The following is an 18,994-nucleotide window of genomic DNA, read 5'->3' on the forward strand; positions in this document are numbered from 1 at the left end:
TGGGGCTTATATCATATGCCAAGAAAGCCTGAATCAAACACCAAACTGCACTGGATTGAATCAAACACCAAACGCCAAACATAAAATATCATGCTCTGAAGCAGCATCCTAGAAGTGAGTTTCTGTTATGATTAATTCTTATTTAAATGAAGACGAAGGAGATTCTGTCATCCAGAAAATTCTGTTCTTGTTGCTTCCCCATCCTAATACACAAAAGCGTTAGTATAGGATCACACATTGCAGCGTTGGAAGGACAGAAAACTGTGAGAGACTTTCCACTTTCATTCCATTAAAAAGACATTCTGCTGCTTTGGTCCTCAAGGTAGCACTTTACATAAATGATTGTTCCTGGCAGTCCTGCTATAGTAACTGGAAGGAAGCTATGAGATAGTGTAAAGTGTCAGGGAGCATGTCCGTTATATGGGTGGTGTGTGCATAAGCTTGCCTCACCTGAGAGTCTTCCCTGAAAGCATATTTGGCTCCAATGCTACTTATATAAATCTGCCTGAAAGGAAAATTTTCAGCTTAACTTGCAACAACTTCTAGTTTCAATAAGACAAAGTTTGAAAAAAAAAAACAACAAGTCCTGGTCTTGGCAAAGACAAGAATGTGTGTGCTGATATTATCATGCCCATGGAAAGCTATTCTTATTTAAAAGAATAAACCTACCAAAAAAGGAAAAACAAAAACAACATAGTGATTCTTAAAGACTGAAACTAGTGCTCTACAACTTGTTGACATTCCCTATGCTCTAGAACTAGGTACAAGGAATGCCAACACTGCCTGTGCTGCAGCAAATGAAACCTGGGTGCAGGAGAGTCTTTCTCTGCCACATTTAAAGCTATGAAGAACAAGGTACAGATGATGCAGACCAAGTTAGCACTGCTTTTCAAAGGAACTCATCTGGGACACCTATGTGTCAAAATGAAATCATCTTGGACTGCCTTTTGAAGGAGAATGTTAAATGCTAAAGAACCATAATTTCTTTTATTTTGTGAATCCAAAGCTTTATATTCACTAACTAGAGCTTGCACGATATGCTCTGCCTTGAAAGTGAAGTCATTTTCACAGTCCTTGCTTTCCTAAAAGTAGTCTTTCATCTTAAAATATGATCTGTATTCTTTGTTCCTAACTACAAGACTTGCCTTCACTAAAAAAGCACTTTGAGAAAGCCCACTTCAAGCAGTCCCAATCACTTTGTACAACTGACCTTTCCACCAATTTTTGTGTCATATGCAGATAACATGTTTTTATAGTAAAAAAAAAAAAGAAAAAAAAAATAGAAGACAAGGATAAAGAAATTCAAAATTTCACTAACACTACTAGAATAATTTTTTTTCCCCCACTTTCTTTTGTTTTAAATACATTTTGGAATGTTGTCTTTGCAGCTAAATGATAAAAAAAGGTTTTTTCCTCTGAAAACCAGAATTTCCATTTTTCTATGAATAACTCCATGGGCACAACTGTTTATTTGTCTTGAGCTGCCAGAGCAGCGTATACTTTCTCTTACACTTGAAAATGCACAGGCTGAAATTCTTCACCATGAGGCAAAATGAATTTGTTTGCCTCATCAGATGCAGGTGCTAAACAATGAAGAGAAATAGAAGAAGTTGTATGATGGGTAACAGAGGGTGAAGGGGAGAAAAAGAAGAATTTAAGATTAAAAATCAGTTTTGCAGTAGCCACAAAATGACCTATACATGTGTGCAGGCATATATAACAGCTATAGCAACACTAGACTCCTTGCAAAAAATAACTCCAGATATATGTCTGGAAGGGAAGAGATTAACCAGAGGGACAATTTCTATACGACCGAGGAAAAAAAATCTGTAACAGACAACTTCTGATTGAACTCTTGGAAGTAATGCATATCCATGGGAATTTCAATTCTTCATTTAAACAAGACCAAATATACTGAAGTTTCAGAAAAATAAAGTCCACAGGCTGATGTGTGCTAACATTACAAAAAATGACTAGCTTATTAATTGCAGGCACTGTGTTCACTTCCATATATATTTCATGACACGGTGTTGCTCTCAGAAACATGCTTTTGCAGATCCAAACAGCTCAGAGGTTGGCAATTACGGAATCACAGGATTTCAGGGGTTGGAAAGGACCTCAAGAGATCGTCAAGTCCAACTCCCCTGCTAAAACAGTACCCTACAATAGGTCAAACAGGTAGGTGTCCAGACAGGTCTTGAATATCTCCAGGGATATATCTCCACAACCTCTCTGGGCAGCCTGTGCCAGTATTCCATCACCCTTACCATAAAGAAGTTCTTCCACATTTTAAGGAGCTTCTTATGTTCAAGTTTTAGGCCATTGCTCCTTATCCTATTGATATGCACTACTGAAAAGAGACTGGCCTCATCCATTTGCCTCCCAACTCCCTTCAGATATTTATAAACATTTATCATTACGTCTCTTCATACACGGAGAACAGAGACTGAGAAAAGCAGGAGACAACTGGTGGAAGAACTACAAAACAGCTTTAGGATCCACTTTGATGATGAAGATAAGTGACAGAACAGACACACATACAGTTCAATACAAACCAAATTTTGCTAAAGACTGTCGTTAATCTGATTGCTCTTAGTAAAAGGAAAACAAAATAAAATATCGATAATAGAATGAATTTAAAAGGCACAATCAAATATTACCACCACCATTATTAGAGCATTTTGATATCTAGAGTATGGAGAATCCTATGAAAACACAGTATCAAAAAAACCCTTGATAAAATAGAAAGCAGACAGGATCAAGTACAATTAACTTTGCATCTAGATTAAGAGAGTCGTCTAAAAGAAGTATAGTCACAGTGAGTTGCAAGGCAAAACAAAACCAAACAAAACAATGTGTTCTAATTTTTTCACAGAATCATAGAATGGCTTGGGTTGGAAGGGATGCCAAGGATCAACAAGCTCCAATTCCCCTGCTGCAGGCAGGGCCACCAACATTCTTTTTCATTCTTTTCTATTAAATTTTCTATATACTAAATAGACAACTAAAAAAGAGGTTAACAAACAAACAAACAAAAAACTCTCTTACTGTACAGAAATGACCACATTTTATAGCAGCTATCTTGATAGCCTCAAGCCCAATCTCTGAAATATAACATCAAGTTTGTGACTTGAATATGGTCCAAGAGTTTGAGGTCATTCCAGAGTTCTTCTTTGACATCTATCTCTACTTAAAAAGAAATGTTCAAAATCTTAGATCCAAAGCAAAGCAGTGGAGCTTCTTGTCCTGAGTTTTTATAAGCCTACTGTTAACAACGCCATTACACTCCTCAGTGCTGTGCTTTATCAGCTGGTCCATGGACAATTTTCATCTGAAAGATGAAGAAACTTGTTTTTTGTTTTTTTTTTTTCACTGTATGTTGTTTTGCAAAAACGACTGCTATTTGCTATAATGCTAAAGACTTACTCAGCATTATGAGGGTTTGTTTTTTCATGTGTCTCTCATTCATTCACTATCAGTATTATCCCAGTAGTACAAAACCACATAGAAGCACTATGTAGCACCATTTTGCCAAAGAGAAACCATTTTATATTTCTTCTTCTGTTGCACTGTCCTGTTTTTGTAACTTGTAAATGTTATTTAAACTATAGAAATGCACATTTTTAAAAAACTTTTCATGCATGTATACACTGGAGTGAGATACATAAAAGTGTTACAGTATGAGCTTCAATATTTAATGCTTTAAGACTGTCTTCAGCAGCAAGCCTCAAATATTTCTGAGATCTCCTGCAGCTGTTCACAAAGATGAAGATGACTGTTTTGCTAAATGACTGTCTAATACTTACTGTGAAGATACTGCACAACATTTATTATCCACTCGTCTGTTAACTTCCCAGCTTTTGTTATCTTTGTACATTTCAGCTGACTTGCAAGATCCCTTGATTCAATCCAACAAATAGTGTCCTCTCTGTAGCTATAATCTAGTGTCAAAATTGAAGATCCTTTTACAGGAGTTCTGGCAGACACTTTGCTTCCATTAAGATGTAATACCTCTATTGTTTCAGAGTTCGCAATCAGAAGAAGAGGAGGTCTATCAGCAGGCTCTGAAAACAAATCAGAGAAAATATAAAGTGTTATCTATCTTATGAGCTTGAATGAAATTTTTACATGTTCTTACCTGCATGTTTTAAGAGATAATAAATAGGTTTTGTTTTTGTTTTCATAACTATCATATATTTCTAATTACTACCATATTTTATCTTGCTGTTCTAATAGTTCACATCATTAAAGAAAATTAATTACCCTAGCCCCACAGCTTCTGTTTAATTCTGTGCAGCATTATTGCAACATTTTTCATGCGTACTTCATAAAAAGAAATATATTTATGCAAATTATTTGTACCCAGATTACTGACATTTCTAATAGAATGGAGGCCATGAAAACCTGAAGAATTTATGAGTACATATGGAATGGTAAACTACATTTGTATCTGAATCTTTAAAATAAGACAAAAACTGAGAGAATGTTTCTACAAAGCAAAGCAAAAGAGCAACAACAACAAAATCAAACAATAACAAAAAGCACTGAAACCTGGCTACATCATGCACATCTTGGGTCTAATACTGTACAACACAAGAGAGAAAGCCTTATGCTGTGGAAAATCCTAACAGCAAGAGGGAACAGAGAATAGGCAGTTTCCACTGGGTTAACATTCAGGTGACAAAAAAAACAAACGAACCAGAAATATGAAGAAACAACTTCACATTCACTTGAATCTCTTTGACTGGAAATCTGCCTATAATGGATGAAAATACTCAGAACATTCTATGAATACTGAAGGAAAACCAAATTGTGAAGAATATATATATTACATATAAAATGTTCATTTAAAATGATGCTAAAAGTTCATGATTTGACAAGTTGTTCAAGTTAATAATTTCTTGTTACACCTAGAGAGAAACCATTGTTACTGAGTGCAAATAAATTTTTCCATTATGAGTGCTATTGGATGCAAAAACAGCTGGTTTTACTTTAGGCGTATTTTTCATTGCTTTATTGGATAGAAAATCCAGGGCTGGTGTGAAATTATGCCTCTGTCAATTAAAAAAATATATATTAATCTCAGTATGGTGAGAAGTTTGTTATATGTGGTTTCACTAATGAAATTGATTGTCATTTTTTTCTAGATCTGGAGGAGTATGTTCCATTGGTATACAGCCCCAGTCGATGTAGAACCATCATGGGCATGTCTACATCAAAACCACTTGCCTGCAGGTTGGCTTTGTTCTTTGTTCTTTTTAAAGGGAAGCACTCCTTCATTTGAAGCTTTGATTTGTGACGCTCCAAATGTGATTTAAGCTTGCAATAGGTTTAAATGGAATAACAGCGATGTTTAATTCTGCAATGAAGTATGTTCACATGAATAATAACATGAAGTTGACAAAGTTTTAGAAGTTGTATTAATGAAAAAAAATAGAAAAAAAAAGAAAACAAAAGAAAACAAAAGAAAACAAAAGAAAACAAAAGAAAAACCCTGAAACATAGAAACTCACACTTCTGTTGCCAAGCATGTGGAAAAAATATTTGAGCTGCCAAGTCTCACCCCAAGAGCTCTTAGCCCAAAGCAGTCTGCTTACATTCAGAAAATAAATCAATATTAAAATTAGTATTTTTGATCAACAATTCTACTTTACACAGTTTTAAGAATTTTACTAAGCAATTCCATGTGAAGAAATGCAGAAAAAAAAGCATAACTGAAAGGATTTGAGAAGTAATGCTTCATCAGCAAGTCTGATTAAAGAGAAAAGGGACATTATTGAACACACTGCTCAGTGGTCTCACTGAAATCCACAGTATCCTTTAAATTCTGTCCTTTGATACAATAGGCTTTTATTAAACATCTCTTTTGCTAACATTTTTCTTACTTTGCCACCTAAGACAATTCTTTTCTATAATAGATCAGCATGCATTCTTTCTAAAATAGATTTCATTTATTCTTTCCTATTGTCTTTCATTCTATTATGTGTTCTATACTTTGCAGCATCTTTTCTCAGTAAATCTCATGATGACATCTGCAAAACCTCATTTCTGTAATTTATTACTTTTCTAATTTACTGACAGTACTCACTTGTCTTACATTCACTATCATTATTTGCATCCATGCAAGATTCTGAAAACTTGAAAATTTCTAAAGATTTGAATTTTGTAAAGCAACCTTTTGTATACTATTGTAAGACACAAATGAAGCTCCCTAGCCAATCTTTTATTTTCCTCAGAAAACAGGGCAATGGGGTTTTTAATGAGAAATTTTATTTGCCTTTTCCCGAAGAGATCCATTTGTAGTCAACAGTGTTGATTATGTATGTCAATCTTTGCTCCTACTGCATCCCTTCTTCGGAACCGCTTACCATCAGAAGAAGACAAATAGGCTTAAGAGATTTTGTCTCCATCATTTTGAGAGTTTCCATGCTGATATAAAAGGTGTATTTGTGCCTGTATCTTGCTATGTTTTTTACATGTAACGGTGATCTGCTGCTTCCTTCCCACAAAATACCATCATTCATCTCTCATCGAGCATCAGTGTAAAAAATTCCTTACTATCATTTTTGCTTTTGTACTTTGTACTAAGCAAGATATTGCATCAGTCTGCAATCTGAAAGGCCTTCAAGAAGAAGCAGATATCAGGCACTGTTTGCAGTTAAGTTGTTTAGTTGTCTGAGGCTGTTATAGAGAACCATATCCTTTCCTGCATTGTTTTAAGCTTACTCATTGGAAATTGCAACAAGGACCACTGAACTCCAGAGAAAGGTTGTATTTTAGTATTAATGTCTAAGAAATAAAAGAATTCTGAAAAAGAATTAGCACTGAAACTCCTGAGCAAAAGTAATAAATCAAATATGGCTCCAATATTCATGACACTGCTTAGCAGCCATGACTAAATGTTAGAACACATATGTACTCTTGTAGAATTTATCCGGAAACTAGGATACTCAGTTGAAAATTCTATTTTTCAAGCAGTCCATATACGACATAATTGAATGTGTAGAATTGGTTAATCGTGATTTTTCACTCTAGGGTAGGTGACCTGACTATTTCAGGGCTGCTCAGATAAAGATCGATTTTGTGAAAAAAGTTTTCTTCTCTTCCTCCTCACAAAAACTACTTGTCAGTGCCTCAAAACAGAATGCACAAAGCCTAGAAGGTTAGTGGACAGCTATGAGTTGCATTGAGCTGGCAACAGCTTTTCAAATAACTGGACTTCGTGTCTGTTTCCCTTTCTAGAGTTTTCTTTTTCTTTTTTTTTTCCTTTTTTTTTTTTTTTTCCATTTTATAGGAAAGATAAGAAGCAAATAGTTCTCTAATCCAGGAAAGTTTTATGATTCATCCCTCTAGACTAAAGTGAAAGCATCTTCCTTTGAATTATGTTTAAGATAGAGTAGCAGAAAAGATGAAAGCCTTATGTTCTCTCCCCCTCATGATCTTGTCTAAAATACAGATCAATAGTGATGTCATCACAAATCAGAAACAAAGCCTTTCTGCTCTGCCACCAACAGTCCTTGTTCTGTGGAAGGAAATTTTCAGAAATGCCAGTGCTGGTGGATTGGTTTGTTGGTTTTTTTTTTTCATTATTATGATATGAAAAGGATAAAAATTGTAAATGAATGTTTACAAGCAACTTAAGAACCCTTTCTCTGAGGTCTGTGTTGTAAATTTGAAGAGCTTTGCTCTTAGCAAAGTGCATGCATTGTATGAAAGTGTGACAAATATTCAGAAGTGCTGAATAAAATACAGACGCATTTTATTTTGAAATTAATTTTCTCTACTTAGGCAATGAATCCCAAATGGACTACTTAAATTCTAAAACCTCGAAGCATCAATTGACAAAGTTCTACAAGAAAACTATGTTGAGAGTAATGAATATGAGGAATAGCTTATAACTTTAATCCCTATGTTTTTATCCTTCTTTACCTATACAACAAATGTTTCTTATCACACAGTATTTCTCTGTAGATGGTCTATGAACATATAAAATGTATCAGGAACTTTTGCAAGAATAACAGTTATTTTTTTCCCTCAGCTAAAGTTTTCCAATTCTGTCCTTTTATTTTCTTAAAAATTCTTTTCATCCAGTGCAGACCTCGCAGTACAGACATACACACTTGGCAAACAAAAAACTTCTAAAACTCCATTCAGCAGAGCTATATTTTGTTTCATTTGCACCTCAGAAGTCATTAACTGGTTCTTTATTCATAAAAGAAAGTCTGCTTAAAAAGTCTTGGAAAAAAACCACCATGGTGTGCCTCTAGCTGTTTTGATACCTATTTTAACAACCTTCCCAAAGGTACTGCTCAGCTAAAAGTTTCAAGATCCAAAGTTATTTAAATGAGCTAAGGAAGAAAATGCGGAATTTAATGAGGGATAAACCTCCCTACCTTCAGAGCCAAGCATTCGGCTGCATAAAGGGTAGAAAAACAGCAGCTCCTGCGAACTGCTTTGCTAATTGAACCATCCCACATGCTAAAAGGTGCCCATTATGGGTGGGCTCTGAGGCTGTGGAGGAGCTGCAAGCCTCACCCACAGTATGCATCTAAGTCTGGGGCCCCCAGCATGAGGAAGACCTAGAGCTGTTAGAGCGGCCCAGAGGAGGACACGAAGATGCTCAGAGGGCTGAAGAACCTCTCCTATGGAGACAGGCTGAGGCAGCTGGGGGTGTTCAGCCTGGAGAAAAGAAGGCTCCAGGGAGACCTCATTGTGGCATTCCAGTGCTTATAGAGAGCTTATAAACAGGAGCGAGACAATTTCTTTACATAGGAAGATAGTTATAGGACAAGGGGAAATGGTTTAAACTAAACTAAACTAAAATAAAAAATAGATTCAGATTAGATGTTAGAAGGAAATTCTGTACTCATAGGGTGGTGAGACCTTGGCACTGCAGCCCAGAATGGTGTAGGTGCTCTATCCCTGAAGGTGCGCATGGTTGAGTTGGATGGGGCCCTGGGCAGCCTGAGCTGCTGGATGGAATCCCTACGCACACAGCAGAAGGTTGGAATTGGATAATCTTTGAGGCCCCTTCCAATCCAAGCCATTCTATGATTCTATCATTTTCTGACATCTCCAGACGCCACAACAGCCATCCCCTGGCTCCTGCAGGCCACTGCCTCCAGGCAGTAGCTCTTCTCTGTTAATAGACAGCCTGACTCATTTCACCAAGACCATCAAGACACTGACAGTTCATTATAACACTGAGGCAGACATTTTGCTGTATACAAGAAAGGAAACTCAAAGGCTCATCTCAAGTCCAATACAGGCACCACGAGAATTTCCTGATCTAGAATGGAGTTATTGATTTTTATGTAGTGGAGGAAGAAGAGTACTAAAATTTTTTACGTTTTATGGACTTTCTTATCTCACAATACTTGGCAATGTATTAAAACGAATTGCTCAGCTATGATGTGGATCAATTTAAAACTTGATACTAGCTGTAGCAAGACACCTAACTTACTGGTGTTCAAGTCAGAACATATGTAGGGATGCTATTAACTTGAGATATCCTGAAAAAAAGCCAGTAGACTTTCAAATTTTACAATGATAAAATAGCTACAAATAAGACTCAAAAAAAATACGTAACAAACAGAGTTGTATACTTGGCTCTTGAACTATCATCAGTGTAAAAAACTTGTTCAAGAAAGTGTTGGCTTTTTAATGTAAGAATGTTAAGTCACTGTGCTGAGTAAAAAAATACATTGTGCAACATTGTTTCCTTAAACACTATTTAATATTTCCTCAAATATCCAATTTACTATTATTAATGAAAACATGCACTAAGATGACTTTTTTTATTATTTAAAAAAAAACACGTTTGGTATGAATATGCATATAATGAAATTCACCTCCTGGGATATTACAAGGACAAGGCAATCTCGTGCCTTTTTTCATCCTCAGGGCACAATTACCTCATGATCATTTCCTCTGCCTTCTCACTACCTCTGTTGTCTTCCCAGAGTAAATAACCTGTTTTGTCTGTGTGAGGAAAAATCTTTATTTATGAAGAAGACAAACTGGGAACTATTCTAATTTCGACTGAACTGAATGTTTCACTTTAATTAATCATAACCATATAATAACTTCTAATATCTCCTTTGGAGTATTGTCGGAGAACATGAAAAGCTGTCCTAGAGTTGTTATGTGGTTCTTTGTAATACAGTGAAGGAAAATCCATCTCTTCCACAGGCAGTTCTTTCCACCTTTTCATACTTATCAACTATATACAACCAAAACAAGAAATATTTTCTTTAAGGTAAAGAGATATTAAAACTTACCATTTTTGGCCTTGCAAGATTTGTTATCAGGCTGAAGAACATAACCCTCTACACAGCTACAGGTGTATGATCCATCCGTATTTATACACATCTGGCTGCAGCTTCCATATGTATTACACTCATTCAAATCTAAAGGGACATAAATGAGATTAATGAAATTTTATTAAAAAAGGAGTTTAAAAAATGAATTAAAATTGTAGGTGGGAATTTTGATCCATTAAATCACTGTAGAAAGGTGATTTACATATTCCTCTTTTCAAGCCTTGACATTATCACCAATGTCAGCTGTTGAAATAACTCCAGCAACGAAACAGAAGGCAAAGAGTTCTCAAGTTTAATTGCTATTTATTTTTAAAGTTAAAACCTTCATATGTCCAATTAACATCCAGTGTCGACACTGTGTTAGGGAGACATCTGGACTCATATTCTACTAGAAACCATTTCTATTAAAAATTATCATGGACTATGAATGAAACAACATTTCAAGGGAGGAAACTGATTATCCCTCTCAACCTATTTGTGCTGGAAAGTTCCTATTTGTGTCTTAAAGTTCCTTAAATGAACTGTCACAATTTCTAGATTAAACTATCATCCACTGCATCAAAAACTATATATTTCTCTAATCTGAAGAGCAGCTCCCTCAAGTAGGGCATATAGACATAATACCATAAAATCAAGATGTGCTGTTTAACAGTGGCTGAGAGTTTAAGTAATAAATTGACATTTTAAAAACTGCTGCTGAAATTATTTCCTCAACCATGTTTTCAATCACAGAACATGACAACCAGAGAGCAAAAGAACTCAGAATAAATTGCATTTATGAAGAATCTGGTTTAGAGCTATTACTTGAAGAGAGGAATGATTGGAACTGAGGAACAGAATTTCAAGCTACTTATAAAAAGAGAGAAAAAAAAAAAACAAAACAAAACAAAGGAAGAATAAAATAACTGATAGAGAATTAAAAAATTACATATTTTAAAAAAGAAAAAGAACACCAATTTCAATAGACATTGAATTATGCTAGAATAACTTTCCCAGCTGCATTGCATGACTTGGGAGTGTTCATTTATCAAATTGTGATCTAGATGCGATTTTATGGACAAGAGGCGAAATGCTCTAAGTTGTACTGCACAAAGGAGTTAGCAGGGAAGCCTGATCGATTATGGGGGGCTCTTTCCCCTGCTTGATTCCATAAGCCCGTGTTCATTTCCTGATTAGCAAAAACCACTGAAGATGGGCAAGGAAGCTCATCCATGCTCACCAGCTTCCTGTTGGTCCCCCAGTATGTCTCAAAGAGAAAAGCTGGTAGCCGACCACCAGCTCTTTGCACCTAACAGACATCAAGGAGTCATTAAGAAATTCTTGTGTCAATCCTACAGCATCCTCCTTATTTACCTGTGCAGCTTCTTCCATCACTGCTTGTTTCATAGCCATTTCCACAGTAACACTTGGTGCCATTCCTGGTAATGGCACATTTGTACTGGCAATTCATCTGTTGGCATCTGGGTAGCAATTCTGTAAATAAAATTATTAAGAGCAAATTTTTACTAAATATTATTTTTATTATTGCCAAATCAGAAACTTTAAATATATATGTTTGCATAAATGCACATCTCAGGAAGGAAATACAATCACCATTTCCGTTAGTTGTTGGAAATACGCTTATGATACATAATGCGTTGTCAAACGTTTGCTTTGAAAATTGTATTTCTGCAACATAATAAAAAGAAATCGCATTCCATTTCTACCAAACATTGTGTACAAGTATATAATCAAGGCATATTGTTGCTCTGCTTCGATATTTATTTTTTCCACATCAGTCATATTTAAAGCAATGATTCTGGGGGAATAAAAGAGCACTAAATCTCAACCGGTTAGATTACAGTTACAGAAAACAGCAAAGGCTATGAGAAAGTTTTCAACATCTATGTTGTCTGTATTTGTCATATAAATTGATATTTTGAAAGCTTGCTTTGATTTACCAATACATGTATAACTTTCACACCAACAACGGGCGTACATTCTGGTTCAGTAATTTAGCATTGGACGTTTACTGTTGAATAAACATTGGACATAGTATATGTCATTACTACTGAAATCCTTCATGTATTGCTTAAATCCAAACCACCAATATAAGGCACAATGTTAACAGTCAGAAGAATCACAGAATCACAGAATCACAGAATTGTAGGGGTTGGAAGGGACCTCTAGAGATCATCGAGACCAACCCCCTTGCCAAAGCAGGTTCCCTACACCAGGTCGCACAGGTAGGCGTCCAGGCGAGACTTGAATATCTCCAGAGAAGGAGACTCCACAACCTCCCTGGGCAGCCTGTTCCAGTGCTCCGTCACCCTCACCGTGAAGAAGTTCTTACGCACATTCGTGTGAAACTTCCTATGCTGCAGCTTATGTCCGTTTCCCCTCGTCCTGTCTCCATGTACCACTGAAAAGAGACTGGCCTCACCACTATGGCCGCCACACCTCAGATATTTATAAACCTGGATCAGGTCCCCTCTCAGTCTTCTTTTCTCAAGGCTAAACAGACCCAGTTTACTTAGCCTTTCTTCATAGGGGAGATGCTCCAGGCCCTTCACCAACTTTGTGGCCCTCCGCTGGACTCTTTCCAAGAGATCCCTGTCTTTTTTGTACTGGGGAGCCCAGAACTGGACACAGTACTCCAGATGAGGCCTTACCAGGGCAGAGTAGAGGGGGAGGATCACCTCCCTCGACCTGCTGGACACGCTCTTCTTAATGCACCCCAGAATGCCATTGGCCTTTTTGGCCACGAGGGCACACTGCTGGCTCATGGCCAACCTGTCGTCCACCAGGACGCCCAGGTCCCTCTCTGCAGAGCTCCTCTCCAGCAGCTCATCCCCCAGCCTGTATTGGTGCATGCAATTATTCCTCCCTAGGTGTAAGACCCTACACTTGCTTGTGTTGAACCTCATCCGGTTTCTTACTGCCCAGCTCTCCAGCCTGTCCAAGTCTCGCTGAATGGCAGCACAGCCTTCAGGCGTGTCAGCCAATCCTCCCAACTTCGTATCATCAGCAAACTTGCTGAGGGTGGCCACTATCCCCTCATCAAGGTCATTGATGAAGATGTTGAACAAGACCGGACCCAGCACAGACCCCTGGGGGACACCACTGGTTACAGGTCTCCAGCCAGACTCTGCACCACCAACGACGACCCTCTGCGCTCTGCCAGTCAGCCAGTTCTCAACCCACCTCACTGTCCACTCGTCTATCCCACACTTCCTCAGCTTTGTTATAAGGATGTCGTGGGAGACAGTATCAAATGCCTTTCTAAAATCAAGGTAGATTACATCTACCGCTCTTCCCCCATCCACCCAGCATGTGACAGCATCATAGAAGGCCACCAAGTTGGTCGAGCACGACCTCCCCTTGGTGAACCCATGCTGACTACTCCTGATAACCTCCTTTTCTCCCAGTTGTCTGGAGATGGTATCCAGCACAAGCTGTTCCATCAAGAAATGGAACATCAAGAAATGGAACATCAAGAAATACCACATTCAAGAAATGGAACATCAAGAAATGGAACATCAAGAAATACCACAGAAATAAATACTGTAATGTTTTCCACCCTGCAACAGCATGAAAACAAACTAAATAACCACTTCTCAGCCTGAAGCTGGATGAAGTGCAACAATTATACTGCTGATCAAAAGAAGAGTGCTTTGATGAGCAACATTTTTCCCTACAGGAAAAGGATTATATAAAACAATTGTAAAAGTTTATTCCAATATATTTTTTAAAACTATATGTAGATGCATCAGAAAATAACCTGAAAATGGACAGAGAAAGGTTCCCTTATAGGACTGTCTTAAAGAATCTGGGAATGTCCTAAAGAAAAGGAGAAGTCTACAGTTTAACATTGGCAGTTATAATGCATCTGATCAATATTCATCAAGTTCTACTGGAGGCCAGAATTAAAATTAATATGAAGAAGAGTCAGCATCAGCATCTGAGAACTGGGGTTTCAGTTCTGGATCATCTGCTGTTGCCAAAATAAAGTTGACATTCTGGGAGGAAAGTGGATGTGTCTGCTGCCCAAAGTTGTACTTACTATACTGCAATAACTGCTACAAAAAAAGTGTCACACAACTATCAGAGGAAAGTCTCTAGAATTTTATAATCTGCACAATCTATAGACTGACTAGAGACTGATAAACCATCCACTACCCATTTTCCAAGTGGTTTGTCGGTTATTTCTCTGCCTTGTGTGCCCTTGTGAAAAGGAAAGTAATAAATTTTGGCTGTAGCTTGATGTGTCGGTTTTTTGTCTCTAGTCCAGTCCTTAAATCTGTTACATCCTTTCAAGAATAAGTCCCATTCAGAATGCAAACAAGAAAACTTCCCCTGAGGTAACACGAAATAGGGTTGCACACAAGGTGTGCAGCTGGAATCAAGGCTGATTATATAGTATCTGTTTATTTAACATTTCTATCTGCAAAAAATCAACATATACATTCCATTTTCTAAGCAAGCATGGATCAACCATTCTTTATGACCTATAATTTTCTTCCTCAAATATTTATCTTGTGCTGTACAGCCAGTAGCTTTTATCAGATGATAACTATTTGACTCACAAATGGGACTTGGCTTGTTTGCACTCTTTCCATAATGGATACAGATAGCCAGCAGTTTAAACTGGAATAGTGAGACCTGTACACAGCTAGTAAAGGCTGCTGGAGAACAGCAACAATAAGTTGGCAAGTGAGATCCATTAAAGGAAAGTGAATCAAACCAGCTGATCTGCTCCTTTTCTTATAAAATCTGTTGCTATCCAAATTATTGCAGTAAAACATAGATGGCTGTGAGTGACATAATCGTTGCATTTTCTTTACAGTAAAAACAAACCAAATGCTGTGTATAGATCATTTCTACCAAAAAATATTTCTTGTCGCACATCTCATCACTCATTCTTTCCACACATTTCTATTTTTCACACTGTCTATCACAGCTTTGCTGGTGTCCTCATCCCACCTGCTGTGCTTTTAGAAAGGGCTTCTCCAAGAAGGTATTCTGCTGATTTCCTCCCCTTGTGCAACTACTTACACTTGCTTTGGTACAAATTGAGTCTGATCCTATTGATCAAGTAAGAAAATATTTTCAGATTACTTTTCTCAAATGACACATTTGACAATTCCCTGTCAATAAAGGTTTGAGGCACTGGAACACTGAGCAAACCCAATTTTTGTTCTTGCCTTTCAGCCAGCAATAACAAGGAGCTTTACACTACAACTACTTTCTCCAGTTTCCCATCAGAGTGAGATGACTGGCCACCCAGCCAACCGGGAGCCCTTCAAATACACCAGACTTTCCAACAAATCTGTTATGTCAACAACCATATGCTTCTGACTTCAAACTAAGATTCCTTTTACACTAAATTATCAGCTAGATTATTACAACAGAAACTTCCATTCACAGTTCCATTACTGCCTGTGTGAGAGACATCTTCATGCCCCAGAACATTTCTGCTCTACTGCTGATCCTCTAAATGTGTCAGGGGAGCTCACAAATGGAAAAGTACAAAGTATTACAACAACACCGAGGGTAAATAAATCTATGTTCTATTTTACTAGCTCTTCAGCTTTCGTCACTTTAAGTAACTGATCCTGAAAACCTGTGGATAAAAAAAAGGAGTTAGGTTGCCTCAGGAAATGTTTGAAGAATTGAAGGACACGCTTAGGAAGACAGTGTGTGCATTTATGGCTGGGTTAGATTTGTGGCAGTCTACTTGGGAAGAGGTGAGTAGGCAAAGAAAAATCATAAAGCAGTGAACATCAATATATTTAATGCTCCAGACTGGAAATTTAAAGGAATAAAAAATAAGGGCCCTCATTTCTGGCCCTTCCATCCTTGCTTTAGGATAAAGTAAAATTCTCCACCCATTTTGGTCTCCCTTTCTCAACATGAATTAGTTTGCAAAGTACACAGGCGGTGAAGAATGAGTATAACCAAGCTTTCAACTTTTACCACAGCTACAGAAACCTCTAAATTTGTCAAGCATAGTATTTCTGCTACAAGATTTAAAGGAAGAAGCTAAACTGAAGGAAAACAACAGAAGAAAGCTTTATAGCTCATAACGAGACCCACAATTCAAGACATGGAGCTGCAGAGCAACGCATGAGATTTTCAGAAATACAGGATAGCAGAAGTAGCTGTGAATGCCTTTTGGATGATTTATTTTCCCTAGGCCCAGGGTGTACTGCCAGCACTGATTTAGGTCATTTTGTTCAGTGTTTTCTTTCTTCCATAGGAGACATTCAGGGCAGCATTTTTTTCTTCTTTATGTCCCATGAAAGCCTCTCTGAAGCTGGGTTCCAGCTCTATCACAAAAGCCACCTTGCTTTCTCAAATACACCCGTGTCAATGTCATGCTTATTGACTTTCATGTTCTTCTGAGTCTCAGGTATCCAGTCCCATAGGAGAGGAGTCAGTCAGGCAAAGATGCTGCTGATTTCATCTCCCCTAACATGATATACCTCTGACAATGACTCAGAGGAGTGGTAAGCTTTTTGGACAAACTGCTCCCACAGGATTTTGCAGTAATAAAATCCTAGCTTCATTTATTCCTTCTGTGTTCAAGGAAATATATATATGCTTATCATAGCTATCCAGGATGAATGATATGCTGATCTATCCCCCTTTGCATGCCTTTTTAATGAGTGAATGAATGAACCAGTTAATCTGCCTGTCAGTTCTGTCAGCTCCTCCTGAACTGAAATGGGGTTCAGATCAGGTTCCAAAGCTTAGATGTTTTGGCTGTTGTCATTAACAAGAAAAGCACTTCAGCTTGCACTGTCTAAATGCTGTATATATTTTCACAATGAAGGATTGTTGAGCCATAGAATGAATTTAAGAAGATGCCTGAGTTAGCCTTCCCCCAGCAACATGCATTTAGGTGCCATTAATTTTGAGCCATTTTCATGACAATAGGGCTTTTTGGCTGTAATGGGTATCCAGTAGTTGAGTAAGTATGTCTATAATATACAAATCCTGTACTGCCCTTTTTGTAATGATGCTGGAATGTATAGACAACTTCCTATTACTCTACGCTAAAATGAGTTGAGTACGTAACGTTGATAAGCATCAGCTATACGGAGCCATAGCAAGGAAAGCAATTGGCTGAAGTTTATAGTTCCATGTTCAAGATAGAACACTGAGGAAATAATAGAATTTCTGCTGTCGATTCGGGACTTAACAATTTGAAACAAGGGATTCTTATCAAACAGAATGGGTCTGAGCTACCAGAGCAGTGCTGCCTAGGAAAAAGCAAATGCAGATCTGGGAGCATCAGGATTAATGTTTTCCATAGGGAAAGCATTGATATTAACGGCCAAGATACCAGTGAGTTCTTTTCTTGCAGAATGCAGCTCTTTGTGGCTGTGCCCTGATGGATACCATGGGGACAAACTTGGATTTGAGTGGACCCAAGGAAAGGCTGCAGGGATCAGCAGGGGAGAGAGAGCTGCGAGTCTGCCAGTCTTTGTGTTGGCTGTGTTGGGAGATGAAAACTATGAGCAATCATGGCTGCTGTCTCTTAATACATCACAGGATCAAGAGTAGGAGAAGAGAGACTATTTAAGCTAATGGGCTATTGGCAGAAGTACAAATGGGTACAAATTGCTCATTAATAACTTCGGGCTGAAAAAAAGACATTCTTAACTATTACTGTAATCAGGCTCTGAAACTCCTCTTTGAATGGAAACAACAAAGACAGAAAATAAATAAATACTTGCCACATGGATTATGATAGATTCATGAAAGACAGCATATGGAAAGGCCCCTGGAACTCCAGACACTGCTTTCATGACCCAGGAGGTCTCTTTTACTGCTGTATTCTTCAAGCAACAAAGCATCTTATGCTAAAATACTGCTTTTCAATTTGGAACTGAGATTCTTTTCCCCTTGTCTCTAAAACTCCCCAAAGGAAAGCTTATGGGAGCTTGTTGCTGAATTAGTCTTTTAATTGTACTCCATACATATCCTTATTTTTCTTAAATATTTGGATTCTTTTTGGCAGCTTTGTGTTTCCTGAATATACTTGATCTTATCGCTCTGTTGTTCATTGTTTTTATGATTCAATATTCATTCACTGATGTCTAGACTATCCTTATCACACCCAGGCTGTAAGCCTTATTTTTCTTTTCTCGTTCATTTTCTAGTTTTTGAAGTGCAATTCTTTTACTTATTAGACTCTTTAATATAATTTACCCAAAGGGGTTTTTGTTTGTATTTTTTCTGTTATTGTTGTTCCTGTTTGTTGCCTTTTTTTTATTATTGTTGGTGTTATATACATAAGATAAAGCTTTACACTTTGCTTCCCTGACAGAAAAGCATTGCTTGATTGATAGAATTCAATTGCTGCACTGAAATAATACAGCCTGTTTTTATCTCACATTTGTCGGTCATTTTATTAGTTTTGACTATCATACCATAAAAATATGACAAAAGTATAATGATCTTTGTAACGCACCCCAGGCCATAAGTCTGTTATGGTAGATACACTGCTGAGAAAGCGAGATGAAAATCTGAGACCAGATTCATAACCTTAAACTCCCATTATGGTGACCTCAGCCAAAGTTCAGCATAGAAGCAGGGATCAAATTCCAAATAACGTGCACTATTTGGGGGTGACAAAAATACTTCAGGGAAAGAAAAACAAAGATCTCTGTTTGCCCCTAGACTAA

The 18,994-nt window shown here is 37.5% G+C and overlaps 1 protein-coding gene across 5 annotated transcripts in view; it reads right to left on the bottom strand.

Annotated features, from left to right (window-relative positions):
* The window catches only part of LRP1B (LDL receptor related protein 1B), a 588,907-nt gene that overhangs the window by 257,737 nt on the left and 312,176 nt on the right, over nucleotides 1-18,994 (bottom strand). For all 5 annotated transcript variants that reach the window (XM_085227675.1, XM_085227679.1, XM_085227677.1 and 2 more), the window contains exons 4-6: nucleotides 11,676-11,795; nucleotides 10,281-10,409; nucleotides 3,807-4,064 (exon numbers count right to left, since the gene is read on the bottom strand). In XM_085227675.1, the coding sequence (XP_085083801.1) occupies nucleotides 3,807-4,064; nucleotides 10,281-10,409; nucleotides 11,676-11,795 (507 nt within the window). The remainder of the gene's footprint in view (nucleotides 1-3,806; nucleotides 4,065-10,280; nucleotides 10,410-11,675; nucleotides 11,796-18,994) is intronic.

This window comes from Meleagris gallopavo, chromosome 7 (genome assembly GCF_905368555.1).
Source record: "Meleagris gallopavo chromosome 7, MGAL_WU_HG_1.1, whole genome shotgun sequence".
NCBI lineage: Eukaryota > Metazoa > Chordata > Aves > Galliformes > Phasianidae > Meleagris > Meleagris gallopavo.